The following is a 19,259-nucleotide window of genomic DNA, read 5'->3' as shown; positions in this document are numbered from 1 at the left end:
AAAACTGGAAACACATGACATCACTAGTAACACAGTAACTAAACCAGGAACACATGACATCACTAGTAATACAGTAACTAAACCGGGAACACACGACATCACTAGTAACACAGTAATTAAACCAGGAACACATGACATCACTAGTAATACAGTAACTAAACCCGGAACACATGACATCACTAGACCATCATTAAGACAGTCTGCAAGGTTCTAAGGGAAGTACTGGCCTAGGATAAACAAAGAAGATCTAGATTATGTCTATACAGACACCATCTGGTCAATTGACTTATTTTTGGCAAAAGTCGTATGTTCCTAGAGAGAATAAGTCTCTAATTGCTTTTGGAGTTTTGCTCCTATCCTTGTTTCTGAGGGCAAAGAGCGCAGGACATGGAACCAGCTGGCATTTCACATGATGGCAGCTGGGTTTGAATCAGCTTCTTTAACCCACTGAACACTCACTATACGAGCACTCTGCACCCGCCCTTAAGTGAGAGTCCAGCCATGGTCCCTATTTTCAAGGCAGGTGAGCTCCCAACAAAACAATGTCTTCTGAGTGGCTCTGGCCAACACCACATGGGTCAGGAAAAGCACACAGCTGACTTTTGCTAATCACAGAATTGTGGCGGGGTGGGGGGAGCCCATCTTAAGCCACTAGTTTTGTTACATAGCAGTAGGAACCTGGAACAGCCAGTGAAGGTAGCTATCTTTGGACCAGTGGATTGGTGCCGGGGAAAAGCTAATCCGAGGAGTCTGTCACTGTGGGATGCCTGGCTGGGCCAGCAAACACCATAGAGGCTCCCTTATCTGATGGAGGAAGGTCATTGGTTAAGTAATAAAGAAACTGCTTGGTCTCATAGGTTAAAACATAGGTGGGAGGAGTAAACAGAACAGAATGCTGGGAGGAAGAGGAAGTGAGCTCAGAGGCCATGTTCCCCTCTCCCGGGCAGAGGCATGAAGCTCAGACCCAGGATGGACGTAGGCTAGAATCTTTCCCGGTAAGACTGATGCTACACAGATTATTAGAGATGGGTTGATCAGGATATGAGAATTAGCCTGTAAGGGCTAGACTTAATGGGCCAAACAGTGTTTAAAAGAATACAGTTTGTGTGTTGTTATTTCTGGTGTAAAGCTAGCCGTGCAGAAGCTGGGCGGGACGAAAAGCAGGCCCGCAGCTCCTTCAACACTTATCACATCATGGAGGGCCAAGGAGAGGCCGGGCAGTAAAGCAGTAGATGGATGAGCAGGAGAGAGGAGCAGGAAGAACGCAGGGATGCACAGAGCGGAGCAGGCAGAGCACTGGCCCTGAGGGACACAGACATTTCAGGCCACCCGGGCAGGAATACAGTGTTTTGTTACCAGAGTTCCCTCAGGTCTCTCATGATCTCCCGTGTGTGCTAACACCTTTCATCCATTCTAGTCTCAGAGAAGTTTTTTTCCTGATAACCAGCTGCACCAGGGTTTTCCACCATGGAATTCTGCCACCTCCTTTGACATGGCCTCACAGTTGGTTTCCTGCTCCAGTCCCCGAGTGCTGTGATCACAGACATGTAACACCACACAACATTTAACAGTTACACTGGAAACCATAAAAATACTATAAGAAAATACTAAAGAAAATTCTATCTTACACTCAAGCAAACAAGGGAAGTCCAAATTTAATGATGGTCTTCTATGTTCTATGTTTGGAGCTGAGGATAAAACAACTGGAGGAAAGGAGAGAAGAGGCTGGTGACACTGGGCCAGTTCAGAGATAGGAAACTGAGTAGAGTGTAATTCAGGGCAGTCACTGAGGTTGGGATCTGAAGCCGGGGTAGAGGGAGCTCCAAGCCAATTGTAAGTGTGAGATAGATAGTAAAGGCGACGGCCTTGATGGGTATGAGACAGGAAAGGGCTGATGGTGCAATTCAGCAATAGAGCTTGTCCAACATCAACAGTTACTGTGTTCTCTCCTCAGCACCCACTACATACACCAGACAAGATTAATGGCAAGTGCGATACCTCAGAACAGAGCAACAATGCTTAGAGATATAGCAATATTGCCTATAAATATCATGAAATTTAAATATTGTAGCAAAGAATCTGGCTGCCATCTGCCCATGTCCTGAGGCTAATTTAAAAATTAAAGGACTAATTTTTTTTTGGCAGGAGAAATTTAAAGACATGTTGGGTCTATGGCATCGTTACTGCTGAAAATGCTTATGCAGGTCCTCTATGAAAAAGTACAAGTAAGACAGAAAGAAATATAAAATATAGCAAGAAAAAAAAAGAAGACTGGGAAGCTTAATATTACAGCCAAGGTTTGTGCTGGAAGAGAGGCCACAACTATCAAGGACAATTGGTCTTTCAGATTAGGCCCACTCTGAGCTGGAACAAAGGGAAGACTGTCTTCAGGGCAAGACCCACCCAGCTAAGTCTCCAACAATTCCAAGAAAGCAACTGAATAAAAGTGACTGCTAATGTGATTAAAGGCACAGGGCCCATCCCAAGCTGGCAGCCAAACTTGGCAGTGTCATCCAAATGGCGCTGGGTTTTGACGCGTACAGGATGCAAGAGTGAAGCAGAGCTGGGTCTTCTCCTCCAGTGTCAGAGCCACACAACACGGGCAGGGGACACCTTTGTAAAGGCCCTGAGAAGCCCTCGCATGAAGCTCGGAAAGGAAAGCTTGGGATGCAGTGGAGATCACAAGGGGGTAGAGACGACAGAGCTGTGGGGTACCAGGAGAGCTGCATACAGGGCACGGAATCAACCCGAGTGAATTCTGAGTGAACTCCAGCAAAGCTGGAGGGGAGGAGCCATCTAAACCCCTTAAAATTAAAATTCCTGAAAGTGGACATGAAGCCATAGGACTTGGCATTCCACCTGCTAGATCTTGCAGGTATTTCCCCCCATGTCCCCATTCCTCCCTTTTGAAAAGGTAATGTATATTCCATGCCATTATATGTTGGATGTATATAATCTTATGTTTTATTTTACAGGGGTTATAGTAGAAATTATCTTTGAACCTCAAGGAGACTTTAAAATGTCAAGACTGTGAAAGACTATGGGGACTTCTGAAGTTATACTAAATCCATTTTATATTACGCTATGGCCATAAGCCCATGGAAATGAGAGACTGGAATGTGATGGCTGAAATGAGATATACCCTCCACAGGCACAGGCACTTCCCTTCCCGCCGGAGGCACTGTGGGGAGGTTTAGAAGGCACTGCTATGCTGAAGGACATATGTCACTGGGACTGGGTTTTGAAGTTTTACAGCCTTGTCTCACTTCAGACTGCTCTGTTTCATATTTGTGGTTGAGGATATGAGTTCCCAGGCTCCAGCTCTGTTCATACCTGCTTGCTACTGAGCATCCCTGCTTTAAGGGACTCATCCTTCTGGATGGTAAGAAAAATAAATTCTATAAGTTGCCTTTGTTGTGGTATTTTACCATAGCAACAGAAAAGTAACAAATACAGTACCTTTAAGATTGTAATATTCCAAGTAAAGCTCTCCACCGCCTTCTGCAATTTCCGTTCCTTCAGTCCCTCCTTGGTGCCTATGCTGTGCAAGTGTTCATGGAATTCCATGGCTGAGAGAAATAAAAACAAATGGAGGTTATTACTTCCCCATCCTATGGGAGGCAATGAACTGGGAACATGTATTTTCTAGGCATATCTACAACAATCCCAAGATGCACTGGAATTCCATCAATGTGTCTATTTAAGACTGTAAGGGAGGAAAGATGGGAGATTCCACACATCGAGAGATGGAGAGTATCTCTGAGGCCAGTGAATGTTCCTCGCAGGTCTACAATTGTCATTTGCACCTGCTTCTTTTAGATAGGCTGCCCACAACCAGAAAAGGAGCTAAAACTGACATAGGCATCTAGGGTCATCTCTACTGAGGACCCAACACTGGCACAGGCAATGAACAGGATGCAAAGACACACTTTTCCTGTCAGGAAAGGTCAGTGTCAGTTTTGGTAAGACTATTGAGCTGAAGTTAGTTCCATCACTTTTGTCCTTAGAGCAGGTCTTGTCATCTGTGTGGCTCTCTCACAGACAAAGCATAATCAGGTTCAATTGTTGGCTAGCTGTTTGCTTGTGTCAGTATGTATGTGCTTTTGTTTTAAAAAAAAAATGTTTTCCAAAAATAAATCTACAAAATTTATTCAAAACTTAACCTAATTCCAAAGGCTATCAAGGTATGTTCAGGTAGGTCTTGCTCCCACCCGCTGTCCTCCACCTCTGCCCTCCTGCTCATTTCTAGTGTACGGGACGAATCTTCCACTGTGCTTTCTCCGTGTCAACAGAAATACACAGTGCACCACAGTCCTCCCTCTCCACACGTGCTGCTCAGAGTCTCATTTCTGTCTGTGCACAGTGCACAGTGCAGCTCACTGCACAAGTGCAGAGCTCTTGCTTACGCTTTCACAGTCACAGGGCCTGAACTGTTGGTGAGCCAGGGTGGAGCTGACCAGTGCCTACTGACAGACGCTGAGAAAGCGCATGTCTGCTAGTTACTGCATTTACAAGAATATATAATTACTGTAAAGCTGGTAAGACACTGTATGGGTCTCATGCATAGGAAGCAAGCACTGTAATAATGAGATGTATCACCAGCCCTACTTTGAGTTTTATTATTTACTTATTTTTAAAGTGGTATCCATTTTCTTTACATTTATATATTTGTGTACTTGTGTGATTTGAGCATGTGTGTGCATGTGTGTGTGTGTGTTTACATGTGCAAGCATCACATGAAAGGACAATTTGCTTAAGTAGGTTCTCTCCTTTCACTATGTAGGTCCTCAGACCAAACTCAGGTTGGCAGGCTTGGTGGCAAATTCCTTTCACCATTGAACCATCTCACTGGGCCTTCAAGTTTAATTCAGTCCTCCTACCTCAGCCTCCAGAATGGTGGGACTGCAGGTGTCTGCTGTTATACCTGCCTTTCTGTGCTGTTCCGTTTACTTTCACTGTTGGTTGAGTGTTCCATCTTCTAATTCCCTTCCTACGTGACACCACTTCAAAACAGCTCCATACAGTGAATGACAACGTTATTTCTTAGTGTCTGTACACATTAATCAGAAACTGATACATGGGGCTGCAGTGAGGGCAAGACCTTACCCAGCTAAGCTTAGAGGCGAGTGTGGTGGTGCACACCTTTAATCCCAGCACTAAGAAGGCAGGGGCTGGCAGATCTTTGAGTCTGAGGACAGCCTGATCTACAGATCAAGTTCCAGGACAACCAAGTTTAGGCAGTGATGAAAACCACGGATAACCAAAAGCTGGTGAGCATGTAATTAAAAAGGGGGGCCATGTTCCAGTCCCCAAAAGCAGCAGAACTTGGTAGCTTTAGCCATGTGGTTCTGGATTTTGAACTCAAGAGAGAAGAAATGGGCTATGGAGTCTCCCTCTGTGTCTAAGGAAAGCCTTTGAAGATAGGCATGTGTCAGGGGTGTCCCCGAGTGGTGGCCCAGAGATGTCATTGTGTGAAGCTGTGAAGGTGAAGCCTGGATTACCTTGGAGTTCCCAAGATGTTGGAGATGCCAGAACCATGCCAATGAGAGCTGCTAACAGGGAGTGGAAACCAGCACAAAAGAAAGAAGTGTGTTGCAGTCAACAAAGCTGAACAGAATTGGAGATCTGAAGAGCGTTCAGACATCAGACATGGAGATGCAGAGTTTGGAGTTTGCCAGGCTGATTTTCAGTCTTGCTTTGGTCCAGTATTTCCTTGCTATCTCTTTCTTACATTTTGGAATGGTAATGTATATCCTGTGCTATTATATGTTGGAAGTATTGATCTGCTTTTTTATTTTTATTTTACAGTTAAGAGACTATATACATTTCAGAAGAGACATTGAGCTTTATACTTTTAAATAAGTTTGAGACTGTTATAGACTATGGGGACATTTGAAGTTAGACTGAATGCATTTTTGCATTATGCTATGGCTATAATATTTTGGAGGCCAGAGAGTGGAAACAGTGGTTTGAAGGAAAATGGCCCCAAAGGGAGTGGTACTATTAGGAGGTGTAGCCTTGTTGGAGTAGGTGTGATCTTGGTGAAGAAAGTGTATCACTATGGGGTGGACTTCGAGGTTTCCTGTGCTCAAGCTTCTCCTAATGTCACAGTCCACTTCTTGTTGCCTTTTGATCAAGATATCTGCCTGCATGCCACCATGCTCCCTGTCCCGATGATAATGAACTATAAGTCATCACCTCAAGTAAGAGTTTTCCTGTATGAGAGTTGCTGTGGTCATGGCATCTCTTCTAAGTAAAAGAAACCCTAAGACACTATGCAAGCATAAAGACCCACGTGTGATCTCCAGAACTTGTGCAAAAGCCAGGTGTGATAGCACATGCATTTGTGAGAAACTGTGCACAAAAAAAAGTCCTGTGATGATGTGTGTTTGTGATCTTGTACGTGAGGAGTGGAGACAGGGATCCCTGGGACTAGCTGGAAAGTTAGACTTGTCTAATTGATGAGCTCCAGACCAGTAAGTCACACTGTCTCAAAAACTAGTGAACGGTGGCTAAAGAACTGGGGGTGACGTCTGTCTTCCATACACACGCACACTCATATATGTACATGTTCATAAGAACATGTACACACACACCTTAACAATAACTTACCAGGAATTACTCTAGCAAGTCACAGTTCTTTTTTTAAGATTGTTGTTCCACAGTAGACATAAAGGACTTGCTTAGGTTAGATGTTAAGTAACTTCCTATTTCCAAATATTTACAGCAAAGAACTAATTCAATGAAAAGCACCCTATCTTATTAAGAAACTTAAAAATAGGGTTCCTTCTCCTTTCATAAAACTTTCATAATTCTGTTTAAAGAATAGGGCAAACTCTCTAATAAACAAAAATGTTAAACTAAGTCATACAGCCTGTCCCAGATCTGTTTTTAAAGCCCCCATTGTTTTTTTTCTTTTTTTTTATTGATAAAAGGAGAATAAAGAAAAGAAAGAAAAAAAAAACAAATTTCCACCTCCTCCCAGCCTCCCATTTCCCTCCCCCTCCTCCCATTCTTCTCCCCCTCCTCCCACCCCTCTCCCTTTCCCCCCACTTTTCTCCCCCTCCCTCTCCAGTCCAAAGAGCAGTCAGGGTTCCCTGCCCTGTGGTAAGTCCTAGGTCCTCCCCCCTCCGTCCATATCTAGGAAGGTGAACATCCAAACTGGCTAGGCTCCCACCAAGCCAGTACATTGCGTTGGATCAAAACCGCGTGCCATTGTCCTTGGCGTCTCATCAGCCCTCATTGTTCGTCATGTTCAGAGAGTCCAGTTTTATCCCATGCTTTTTTTGGTAACAGTCCAGCTGGCCTTGGTGAGCTCCCAGTAGATCAGCTCCACTGTCTCAGTGGGTGGGTGCACCCCTCGTGGTCCCGACTTCTTTGCTCATGTTCTCCCTCCTTCTGCTCCCTGTGCTGGAGAGGCTGTGGAGGAAGGGGTACCCTCATCCATTGCTGGTGGGAATGCAATCTTGTGCAACCACTGTGGAAGTCAGTGTTTCAGTTTCTCAGGAAATTCGGGATCAACCTACCCCTCGACCGAGCAATACCACTCTTGGGAATTTACCCAAGAGATGCTCTATCACATGTCAAAAGCATTTGTTCAACTATGTTCATAGCAGTATTATTTGTAATAGCCAGAACCTGGAAACAACCTAGATGCCCTTCAATGGAAGAATGGATGAAGAAAGTATGGAATATATACACATTAGAGTACTACGCTGCGGTAAAAAACAATGACTTCTCGAATTTTGCATGCAAATGGATGGAAATAGAAAACACTATCCTGAGTGAGGTATCCCAGACCCAAAAAGAAGAACATGGGATGTACTCACTCATAATTGGTTTCTAGCCATAAATAGGGGTCACGGAGTCTACAATAGGCGAATCTAAAGAAGCTAAGTAAGAAGGTGAACCCAAGGAAAAACATATAGTTATCCTCTTGGATAAGGGAAGTGGACAAAATTGCCGGGGAGAAAAGTGGGATGTTGGGGGTGGGGTGGGATGGGGGTAAGGGGAGATGGGGAGAGAAAAGGTAGAAGGAAAGGAGGGGGGACTTGGGGAAACAGGAGGATCGGGATAAAGGAAGGTTGGATAGGGGAGCACGGAACCCCATTTCTTAGTTAAAGGACCCACTTTAGGATGGGCAGGAGACTTGACCCTAGAGGGGCTCCCAGGTGCCCAAGCTGAGGCCCCCAGTTAGTTCCTTGGGCAGCTGAGGATAGGGAACCTGAAATGACCCTATCCTAGAGCAATACTGACGAATATCATGCATATCATCCTAGAACTTTCATCTGGCGATGGATGGAGATAGAGACAGAGACCCACACTGGAACACTGGATAGAGCTCTAAAGCCCCCATTGTTAAATCAGAGGGAAGTAAAGGGCATAGGGAGGAAGAAGTGGTGGCATGAGTCTGTAGCTGATGGACAGCCAGGGAAGTGGGTGTGGGGGGCTTTCACAGCTTGTCAGAGGAGGATGGGGACAGACCTCACTGGAGAGTCCAAGGACTCGGGAGACAATCTCAAACCTCATCACCCCCAGTGCACCTAACATGCAGACTTTCTACGTCTGGAAGATTATGGTTTAGGAATTTGGGATGGGTAGAGCCATAAGCATTTTTAGCAAGTGCTGTGAAGGGCTCTAACAAGAAGGCAGAGCAAGGTTTTCTTGGAGAAGAGCTGGAGCAGGAGAGTAGGAAGCTGGGACAGACTCGAGAGCATGTGCAGCAGGTACACACTGGAGCCAGGCTCAAGATCTAGGATTACAAGACTGTAAACTTTGTCTGAACTTCAAGAGAAGGGTGGATAGGAAGTAGGTGGGGAGGGGCAGGCAAGAATCTACATTTTTCTTTCTACTCACTGTTTACCTCACAAAGACATGAAGTTTTAACTTATCTTCAACAATGTTTTCACTTATTAAGATTCTAACATGAAACTTAAAGAGGAACAGTTACTTCAAGAAGAAAGTGGGAACATTTGCCATGTGAGTGTTTTAGAGCACTTCCCTGTTTCTGTAGATTAGTAGTCAATTATCTCTAATATTAAAACAAAAAAAATCTCATCATTTTGCATAATGAGAGTAATTCTTGATTGTTGAAATGAAAACATGATAAGGTCAGCAAATAACATTTATTAATTACATACCACCGGTAAGCATGAATACATGTCATACTAAACGCTACCAAAACTCATTACTTAGACATACCAACTACTCTGTAAAGATGCATGCCCAGCAGAGTGAGAACAGAAACCTGTAGTTAGGCAGTCAGCATATCTATTCATTCATAACCCAATGGCAAAGATTTTAGGTATCATATAGCCAAGATGGCAATAGCATTAAAATGATGACACAAGAATATATAACAATGACTTTGTTTGAAACCAGAGCCAAAATACGTGTATGTGTAATATCAACTAAGATTTTTATTCTAGGAGGCATGCCATATGGAAGAAAGTCCATGTGGTACAATGTAAAACTTAAGATAAATTGTAATAGTGGGTTATTTAAAATTATTTTATTCTAATAAAACAAACTAAAAGTAATCAGACAAATTTACATATATGAAAACCTAAGTGCCTTAGTTTGGGTTTTTCTTGCTGTGAAGAGACACCATGACCGTGGCAACTCTTATAAAATAAAAACATTTCATTGGGATGGCTTACATTTTCAGAGACTTAGTCCATTATCATCATGGTTGGCATGGTAGCATACAGACATTGTGCTGTAGAAGAAGCCAAGTGTCCTATATCTTGACTTGTAGGCAACAGGAAGTAAAGAGTCTCAAGTTTCACTAGGTGTGGCTTGAACTTTTATGAGACCTCAAAGTCCACCGTCACAGTGACACCCTTCCCCGAACAGGCCACACCTCCTAGTAGTTCCACTTCCTTGGGAGGCCAATTTCTTTTAAACCATCACACTAAGAAAGAACATCATGCTTTTACTTAAGAAATCATACAAAACAAGAGAACTGGTCAACCCCTCCCACATGAAGCTCTGTGAAATACGGCTATGTGCTAAGTGCCCCTCGCTCCGAGCCTGGGACACAGGCAGGGAGCAGGCAGAACAGCTCAGTGATGAGTGCTGGCAGGCTGGCCCCAGGCCTCTCAGTTTATATCTCTCGGTCCAGAAACAACACTGCTACTCTGGGGGCTTCTCTTGGGTCAGCTGGTGGAAGACAGTTCCTATTCTCCTCTTCCTATTAGCTACGCTAGGAACCCAAGAGGCATGAAAGTCCCCTCTATGCTCACCAATGACGACTGCATCTGTTTAGTGACAGCCCCTCAACTGTGGCACACAGCGGTAGCACCCACACAGGTTTTCATAAGGCCTGTTTAGTAGGACAGGAAGATGAAGAACTACCCAAAGTAGCTTCTTCTGGGATAAGAAGACCAGAAACAGCTGGTGACAATCCATCAGCAGACACCTCTGGGCTATTACCAGTGGGGAAAGATGCACATCAAAAAAAAAAAAGTCTGTTTTGGGTGCCTGCCCCCTCATTTGCAGCATTAGGAACTGAAACATGGCACTTTCCAGCCTAAAGACTCAAGTATTTTTCTTAAGATTAGAGATAATAAAACACAGGTAGTTTGAAGATAACTGGAATTTTGTTTAACCTGAGAAAATTACTTCTATGATACTCATCTGCAAAATCTGTATTGAGAAGTTCTAAATTGTGTACGAAATAGTCTTGACGTTCTAAAGAGCACACTGTGGAGAGTAACAGAGTCTGCTGTGGCCCTGTGTGGAGGCAGGGGTAAGCATCCTGCTGTGGGGGAATCTTCACGTTCAGAAACAGAAACCAGGTCAACAGTAATGGGAGAAAGGAACACAGCTCTTTTTCTCTCAGGAACAAGGTCTATCTCCTTGTGTCTGCTTAGCTTCCAAACACTCTTCCAGAACACATCTGTCATAATTTTGTACATTGTAGAGCCACACATAATTTGTCACATTATCTTGGAGTTGGTTGTTGACAAAATAATTACATTTTTCCTACTAGGCAGTGCCCCAAACACTAGTTTGGTTTAAACTACACGGCAGACTCTACTGAAAGCACAAGGTAGTCGTGTTTTCTTTAAAGGAAAATGACCCCATGGAACACCTGCTAAGGAGGCAGAAGAGGGCAGAGCAGGTGGTGCAGCCAGCAAAGCACTTGCTATGCAAGCAGAAGGACTCAGTTTGTTCCCCAGAATCCATGTAGAAGGGTCAGGTGTGATGGCCCTTGTTTGTAATCCCAGTGCTGGCGGGGGAGGGGGTGACAGAGACTGGGGGATCCTGGGCCATGCAGGCAAGCCAACCTGATCTACTTCATAAGCCCAGGCAATAAAGAGTACCTGTCTTATTTTTTATTTAAAGTGGTGTCAGAGGAACAATACCTGAATTAGTCTTCTGTCTTGCACACAGACACACAGATAGTCAGAGGCAGACACGGAGAGACAGGGAGAGACAAAGAGACCAGGGTTTTTCAGCATACTGCCACCATATAAAGTCAGAGGCTAGAGTTAATTCTAAGTGTGTATGAGGACATGGTCCCGTGGAAGGCTGACATGATGCATTACTGTATGTATGAGGACATGGTCCCGTGGAAGGCTGACATGATGCATTACTGTATGTATGAGGACATGGTCCCGTGGAAGGCTGACACACAATACATTACTGTATGTATGAGGACATGGTCCCGTGGAAGGCTGACCTGATGCATTACTGTATGTATGAGGACATGGTCCCGTGGAAGGCTGACACACAATACATTACTGTATGTATGAGGACATGGTCCCGTGGAAGGCTGACATGATGCATTACTGTATGTATGAGGACATGGTCCCGTGGAAGGCTGACACACAATACATTACTGTATGTATGAGGACATGGTCCCGTGGAAGGCTGACATGATGCATTACTGTATGTATGAGGACATGGTCCTGTGGAAGGCTGACATGATGCATTACTGTATGTATGAGGACATGGTCCTGTGGAAGGCTGACACACAATACATTACTGTATGTATGAGGACATGGTCCTGTGGAAGGCTGACATGATGCATTACTGTATGTATGAGGACATGGTCCTGTGGAAGGCTGACACACAATACATTACTGTATGTATGAGGACATGGTCCCGTGGAAGGCTGACATGATGCATTACTGTATGTATGAGGACATGGTCCTGTGGAAGGCTGACATGATGCATTACTGTATGTATGAGGACATGGTCCTGTGGAAGGCTGACACACAATACATTACTGTATGTATGAGGACATGGTCCTGTGGAAGGCTGACATGATGCATTACTGTATGTATGAGGACATGGTCCCGTGGAAGGCTGACACACAATACATTACTGTATGTATGAGGACATGGTCCTGTGGAAGGCTGACACACAATACATTACTGTATGTATGAGGACATGGTCCCGTGGAAGGCTGACATGATGCATTACTGTATGTATGAGGACATGGTCCCGTGGAAGGCTGACACACAATACATTACTGTATGTATGAGGACATGGTCCTGTGGAAGGCTGACACACAATACATTACTGTATGTATGAGGACATGGTCCTGTGGAAGGCTGACACACAATACATTACTGTATGTATGAGGACATGGTCCTGTGGAAGGCTGACACACAATACATTACTGTATGTATGAGGACATGGTCCTGTGGAAGGCTGACACACAATACATTACTGTATGTATGAGGACATGGTCCCGTGGAAGGCTGACACACAATACATTACTGTATGTATGAGGACATGGTCCCGTGGAAGGCTGACACACAATACATTACTGTATGTATGAGGACATGGTCCCGTGGAAGGCTGACATGATGCATTACTGTATGTATGAGGACTTGGTCCTGTGGAAGGCTGACACACAATACATTACTGTATGTATGAGGACATGATCCTGTGGAAGGCTGACACGATGCAATGTGCTATGCTGTTCAACAGTCAGCTTGTTTAAAGGCATCCAAGTTTGCAGGCTGAGAACACATTACACAACCACAGAGAGATACACAGATCTATACTTAGAGGAGACTAAGCACAGAAGTCAGCAAATGGTCAGGGTCTCACACAGAGAACCTGCTGGACCTAGGATATCTACTCTTTAAAAAATTATTTTTTAAATTGTGTGTTTGGGCGGGGGAGTGGTTATGTACATCTAAGCGCAGGTGTCTGAAGAGCCAAGACACTGGGTTCTCCTGGAGGGGAGTTACAGAAGTACTTGGCAAACAAATTCAAGACCTCTGGGAGAATAGCACCAGCTCTTTAACCATGGAGCCACGTCTCCAGTGTGGGAGGGGAGGACTGTTTTTAAGTCCTGGCTGTTCTATGCCCCTAAATCCTACTATTAGACTCCTTTGGTCCCATAGCCTGTTCTTGGGAAAGAACAGTATGCCATTTTACTTCTGGTGCACTACCTAAACAAACCCTGCCGAATGGTTCTCAGTCTAATAAAGAGAACTAAGGAAAGGGCGAATGGAAAACCCCTAGTCAGGTGATGGCTAAGAGTTTAATTCTGATCTTCAAGGGATGGAAACCGTAGGCCACACGAGAAAGAACCACGTTAGGGCTATCAGTCTGTTCTGGAGACTGCACAAGGTATTTAAACTTTTAGCTTATAGCTGGAGAGTCATATAAAAGTATGTCCACTAGACTTCTACATAAACATTGTAGCTCTCCACAACTGGTGGCCTCTGGCAGACATGGGGGTGGGGAAGGACTCAGTTTTCTTTAAGGGGCTGGCCACTGTGGGTTTGGCCACGCCCCAGTGAGTATATGGGCAATACAAATTGGTGTATTTCCTTCCTTACTTCCTTTTTCTTCTTTTTTGGGGGGAGGGGAAGAGTCACCAGGGTCAGGAAGTGGACCTGGAAGGACTGGGAAGTGTGATCAGGGTACATACATTATCTGAAATTCCCAAATAATCTATAAACACACTATATGGGAAAAGAAGTGTTTTTCTTCAAGTGTGTAGGGTATATGGGCGTGTTCATGTGGATGTGTGTACATGTGTGTGCATGTGCACCTCTGTGTTTGAAACTGTGTCTAATTATATGGGAGTATACGAAAGAGAAATTTCATTTTCTATTGTTTTATACTTCTCATCACAGATAACACTAAATAAAACCTAATTACTTCTAGGTACACAACATACTACACACACACACACACACACACACACACACACACACACACACGTGCATATATACTTAATACAGTCACAAAGCAGCAGCTCTTGCTGTGAAAGCAGATGCGGCCAAGTCAGAAGAAGGTATCATCTCCTCATCCCACTAAAACTAGAGCCATTTTTCATAATCAAATACAAAGCAGGTGACCTTTTAAATACAGTGGTTAGTCTCTTCTATAAATTCAAAACACAGGAGATTAAATACAGTATACAACATGTGGCCAAACACTCATGGGATAAACTGATCTTAAAATGATGTACTTGAAGATTAGATTTATTTTGCCTCTGAAACTATTGAAGTTACTGAATTAAGTATAGTAAGTTTTTGCTTCCATGGATTCTGTATCTGCGAGTTCAGTGAATTGCTGACAGAAATGCTGTAGCCATACTAACAATTATTTCTCAGCTGAAATTTGCTGTCCGTTCTAAAAAGTTCTCTTCAAACAAAATCGGCACAAGAGTATCTGTGTGTGTTTCAAACAGTGACAACCGAAATCAAAGAGTACACATTTCTAAATCCTGTCAAAACTTAACTAGATGGCCTAATTTCAATTCACTTCCATTTTCTAAATTAGGTAAAGTGGGCTGTTTCCTAGAAGATGTGATCTACATGGCAGGGATAGTTAGGACCTAAGTAGAGGTCAACTCACCAACAGTATTAAGGGCTGCAACCCAGCGCCCCACTGCCTGTGAACAAATGTGGCTCTCTGAATATCGTCTTTAAGTGTCTACACACAGTACATTTAGACAGACAGCCTTGGTCAAGAACTCTCCCAGCTCAGGGTGAGGTCTGCTGTGGGCATGGGTGAGCACAGGGACCTCATCTCCATCCTGTGGAGATGGAAACACCTTGTTACTTCCCAACAGCTACAGTCAGTAGTCTCCTTTTCTTGGCCATCCTCCCAAAACAATCTTGGCACTAACAAAAGCCAAACTATTTTAAGATGGATTTTGAACTGTTAAATCTCATTCCACATGAGATAGAATAGATAAACCAGGTCTCTTAAATATAGCCCTGAAACCAGATGGATAGCAAGATCCCTGTGATGCCAAGCCTACAGCAGTGCGATTTGTGAATGAGTTCCATGCAGCTCTCTTCCTCTGCCAGCATTTCCCATCTGGGTGACTCTAGGTGAGTGAAGCTGCATAACCAATACACAGAAAGTGCCTTTCCTTTCTCCATCTATCAATTTTCAAGTTCCTCTCTAGCAGAGCTGTTACCTCTGAGGAACCCTTACAGAGGATGTACCACAGCCTTAGGCTCTGTTCTTCTAGACCCTTCTTATAAAATAAATACTATAAATAACATGCATATTTATAGAATCAGCATGTGCATATTTTTACATATACATGTAAGTATGTGAATAAACATATATACATACATGCACACACATACATTATATCTAATGTTCATTATACAGATGTATAACGTTATCTTAGCAGGGCCTTCTTGTTGGATGTTTAGATTGTTCTCAACATTACAAAGAAAACTTTGCTAAGTATATAATCATATCTTTACAAAGACTCTAAAAAGTAGAATTACTGACTCAAAATAGATGCATTTTGCAATTCTGAAATTTCTCATATGACTTTCCTAACTTTGAACCCAACTCACATGCCAGGCATGAGATTTCCCCGACACCCTCACCAAGCTATCACAAGGTGCATGTAGTGGGTGCTGAGGTGCCTTCAACTTTGATCTGATGGAGGGTGTCAGCTTCCTCCATGGACACTCAGGCTGCTGTACCTCTCCTGACATAGAAGCTCTGGGGGGTCAGGTTTCCACAGCGTCAGCCCACAGTCGCACTTGTGGTAATGGTTTCCAGATTTGTTACCTCCAGTCTAGACCGCTCTTCTCAACCCCACACTGGGAAATCAGCCAGGCCTGTCACATGCAGCTTAACCCCAAACAAGCCCTCATCTTTCTCTGCTCACACTGCCCACGTCTCCTACAGTGGTAAAAAGCAGTTTTGTCTCTCAAGGATGGGACAAAGATCTTAAGTCATTCTCATTCCCCTCTTTCTATCCTATTACCCATAAGCAGTTTATTAGTAAATACTATCAACCTTACCTTCACATAGTTAGCTTGGGCCACAAAGAAATTGTTCATTGTGTCTAATAACCATGTTTGCTGACTTAGAGTTCAGTAGCCCTTTGCCTGTATCGCAGCCTCATCTGTCACGTGACTCTGTGCGTGCTTCCCAGACACTGCTCTTGGTGTCAGGAGTGTGCTATGAACAAAAAGCCTGAGGACTTTGCACCTTAAACCAACGAAAACAGACACTGTCTACAAATACAAGGTGTGCTAGAAGGTCATGACCACTACAGAGGAAGACAAGGTGGAGTGAGGTCAGCCATTGGTGTAAAGACGCTGCTAAGCTTTCATAATTGCCCAGCTTCCTCTCCGTGCTGTGATAAAATATGTGCAGTACGCAGCTTAAGGGGAAAAGGTTTATACAGCTCACAGTTCCAGGTCACAGTGTACCCCTGCATGGGAGTTACAGGAGCCTGAAGCAGCCAATCCCATCAGAGCTCCAGCCACCAGCAGAGAGAAACAACTGCATGTGTACCTAGCGCCCATCTGGCTTTCTTTACTCTCATACAACTCAGGACTCAGACTCAATAACGGGTGATCTCTTACAAATTAATGTGGAATAGAGACCATTTCTAAGAAACACGCCCACAGGCCAGCCTGATATAGACAAGCTCCCACGGAATTCTGGACTGTGTGAAGTTGACAGAATGAATCCTGTCCCAGTACTTCCGGCACTTCTTCCCAGCCCTTTCTTCCCAGGACTCTCCTATTCCAGCAGCTCCCCCACTGGATGGAAGCCTGGTTTACATAGTTCTCACCTCTACCCCAAGCTTGGCTTCATGATCAAGCCCTCTAAATTTTGCTCACCTAAAATGTTCCATCCTTCAGCAGTTATGATCCTTCTTATATTATGTTGGGGTATGCTGTATGTGATGTTACATCACATGATATTATATTATACTGTAATGATTTCATTATGAGGATTTTCATTTGAAAATCTAGGTCCTCAGAAATCATCTAGGTTAATATAATTTATCTTGGATCTGATGATACCTATTATTGGCATGTGGTAATTTTCAAAACATCCTAGTCTTTGTGTGAGAAACTGTGACTTGCTTGTGGACTTAAATTATGGTTCTTGGCTGTACCAGGCAGTTATAATAGACACAGCAACCAAAGCAGTTCTTTACCCAAGAGGCAGAGCTAAAAGCTAAGGAGGATTACACCTGACCTCATATTCAGCAGCCGTGGAAACCATCAAGTTGTTATTTAAATGGAAAGGATGTGTTCAGAGACTGTATTTACAAAGGAGAGCAGAGAAAGACATGGCCAAACAGTAGAGCTTTGGAATTTGATCACAGCGCATGTGCCCCAGGAAGGACAAGCTCCACCTCCCACCTCACCCCCGCAACTTCCCTCCCCTTTGTTTATTCCAAGAGAGGAACATCACTAATGGAAGTTACATACAAAAAAGGAGTCTATGTCTGCTTCTGAGCTGTCCCTGTCCCCGTGAGGGAGGAGGGAAAAGACACGGGGCCAAGGATGCAACAGAAGGTCTTCTCCACTTTTCCCTGGGAAGAGACATGCTCAAACTGTAGTGTGCTCATGATAACTCATTCCTGCGCGGTATTTTAGAAGGACGGTAACTCCAGGAGGTTTGGACTTTCCTCTGAAGCTTCACTGGTGCAAAGGGTGATGTCAAGGCTGAGTAAAGATGATGTGCCAGAGTCATGGGATAGAGAGACCAGCTGCTTGCTAACTGTCCTGTGAATGAGCTGTCCTTTGTGATCCTTTCCCTTATACTCATGTATTAGTGACAAAGGAATGACAGAAGGGGGCAGAAAAGAGCAAGGAATGCTGTTGGCCTTGCTACCTCTTGGTATCCCAAAGCTTTCACTAATTTTCACTAGTCAGTTGGTATTAAACGGTGTTTATGAATAGCTGACAGGATGCTTTTTGGTGGTGGCAGGGACCTTGAAACTCCATAGAGTTGTGGCAATAAACATGGCTCACACCAGTACCTCTGCTATGAAGCTATACTATCAGAAAGTTAAGGAATGGGGTGGATCCAGTTGTCAAAGCCACGGCTTTAATCCTAGCCATATCACTTAGCAAATTAAAGACTCATGTGGGTGAAAAAAAAAGAGAGATATACAATAAAGATAGATTCAGACCAAAAACAAAAACCAGTTTGCAGTGTGTTTAAAAATATATTGGGACAGAAAAGTAAAAGAGAGAGAGAGAGAGAGAGAGAGAGAGAGAGAGAGAGAGAGAGAGAGAGAGAGAGAGAAAGAGAGAGAAGGTGGATGTGGTGGCACACACCTTTAATCCCAACACTTGGGAGGCAAAGACAGGAGAATCCCTGTGAGTTCAAGGTACACAGAGAAACCCTGTCCCAAAAAACCAAAAATTAAAAATAAAAATAAAAGAAATAAAGGTCCTCTTCCCCCTCCCTTCCCTGGTGGCAGAGAGCCTCCCTGCTCTGCCTGCTTGGGCGCTGGGTCCTAACCCCAAGCGTAGGGTAAAGGGGAGCTCGGGGGCTTCTTTGCCCCCATAGCCCGCCTGCAGCAAGCAGGGTGGGCCCTTTGTCTGCGAGCGAACCAAGCAGCACGGAGTTTCGATCAGGGCACCTAGTGAGACATCATTGTGGTGAGTGAGTGCTGCGGCACCCGGGAACAGCCCGCCTACACTTCCTGATCAACCTACAGGGCTACACTGCCCGGTACCTCCTCTCTCTTCCTATCCCATCCAGCTTACATCCAGATCCCCCCACCCTCTGTTTCTCTTCCCCCTCCCTTCCCTGGTGGCAGAGAACCTCCCTGCTCTGCCTGCTTGGGCGCTGGGTCCTAACCCCAAGCGTAGGGTAAAGGGGAGCTCGGGGGCTTCTTTGTCCCCATAGCCCGCCTGCAGCAAGCAGGGTGGGCCCTTTGTCTGCGAGCTAACCAAGCAGCACGGAGTTTCGATCAGGGCACCTAGTGAGACATCATTGTGGTGAGTGAGTGCTGCGGCACCCGGGAACAGCCCGCCTACACTTCCTGA

General features: G+C 44.4%; 1 protein-coding gene across 1 annotated transcript in view; it reads right to left on the bottom strand.

The window, feature by feature from the left end:
- Plcl2 (phospholipase C like 2) overlaps positions 1–19,259 on the bottom strand; it is a 192,686-nt gene that overhangs the window by 11,613 nt on the left and 161,814 nt on the right. Inside the window, exon 6 of the mRNA XM_075980960.1 lies at positions 3,460–3,569. Within this exon, the coding sequence (XP_075837075.1) occupies positions 3,460–3,569 (110 nt within the window). The remainder of the gene's footprint in view (positions 1–3,459; positions 3,570–19,259) is intronic.

The sequence above is a fragment of the Microtus pennsylvanicus genome, chromosome 7, assembly GCF_037038515.1.
Source record: "Microtus pennsylvanicus isolate mMicPen1 chromosome 7, mMicPen1.hap1, whole genome shotgun sequence".
NCBI classification, from domain to species: domain Eukaryota; kingdom Metazoa; phylum Chordata; class Mammalia; order Rodentia; family Cricetidae; genus Microtus; species Microtus pennsylvanicus.
Note: the sequence above shows the minus strand (reverse complement) of the source record. Positions and strands in the feature narration are given on the sequence as shown.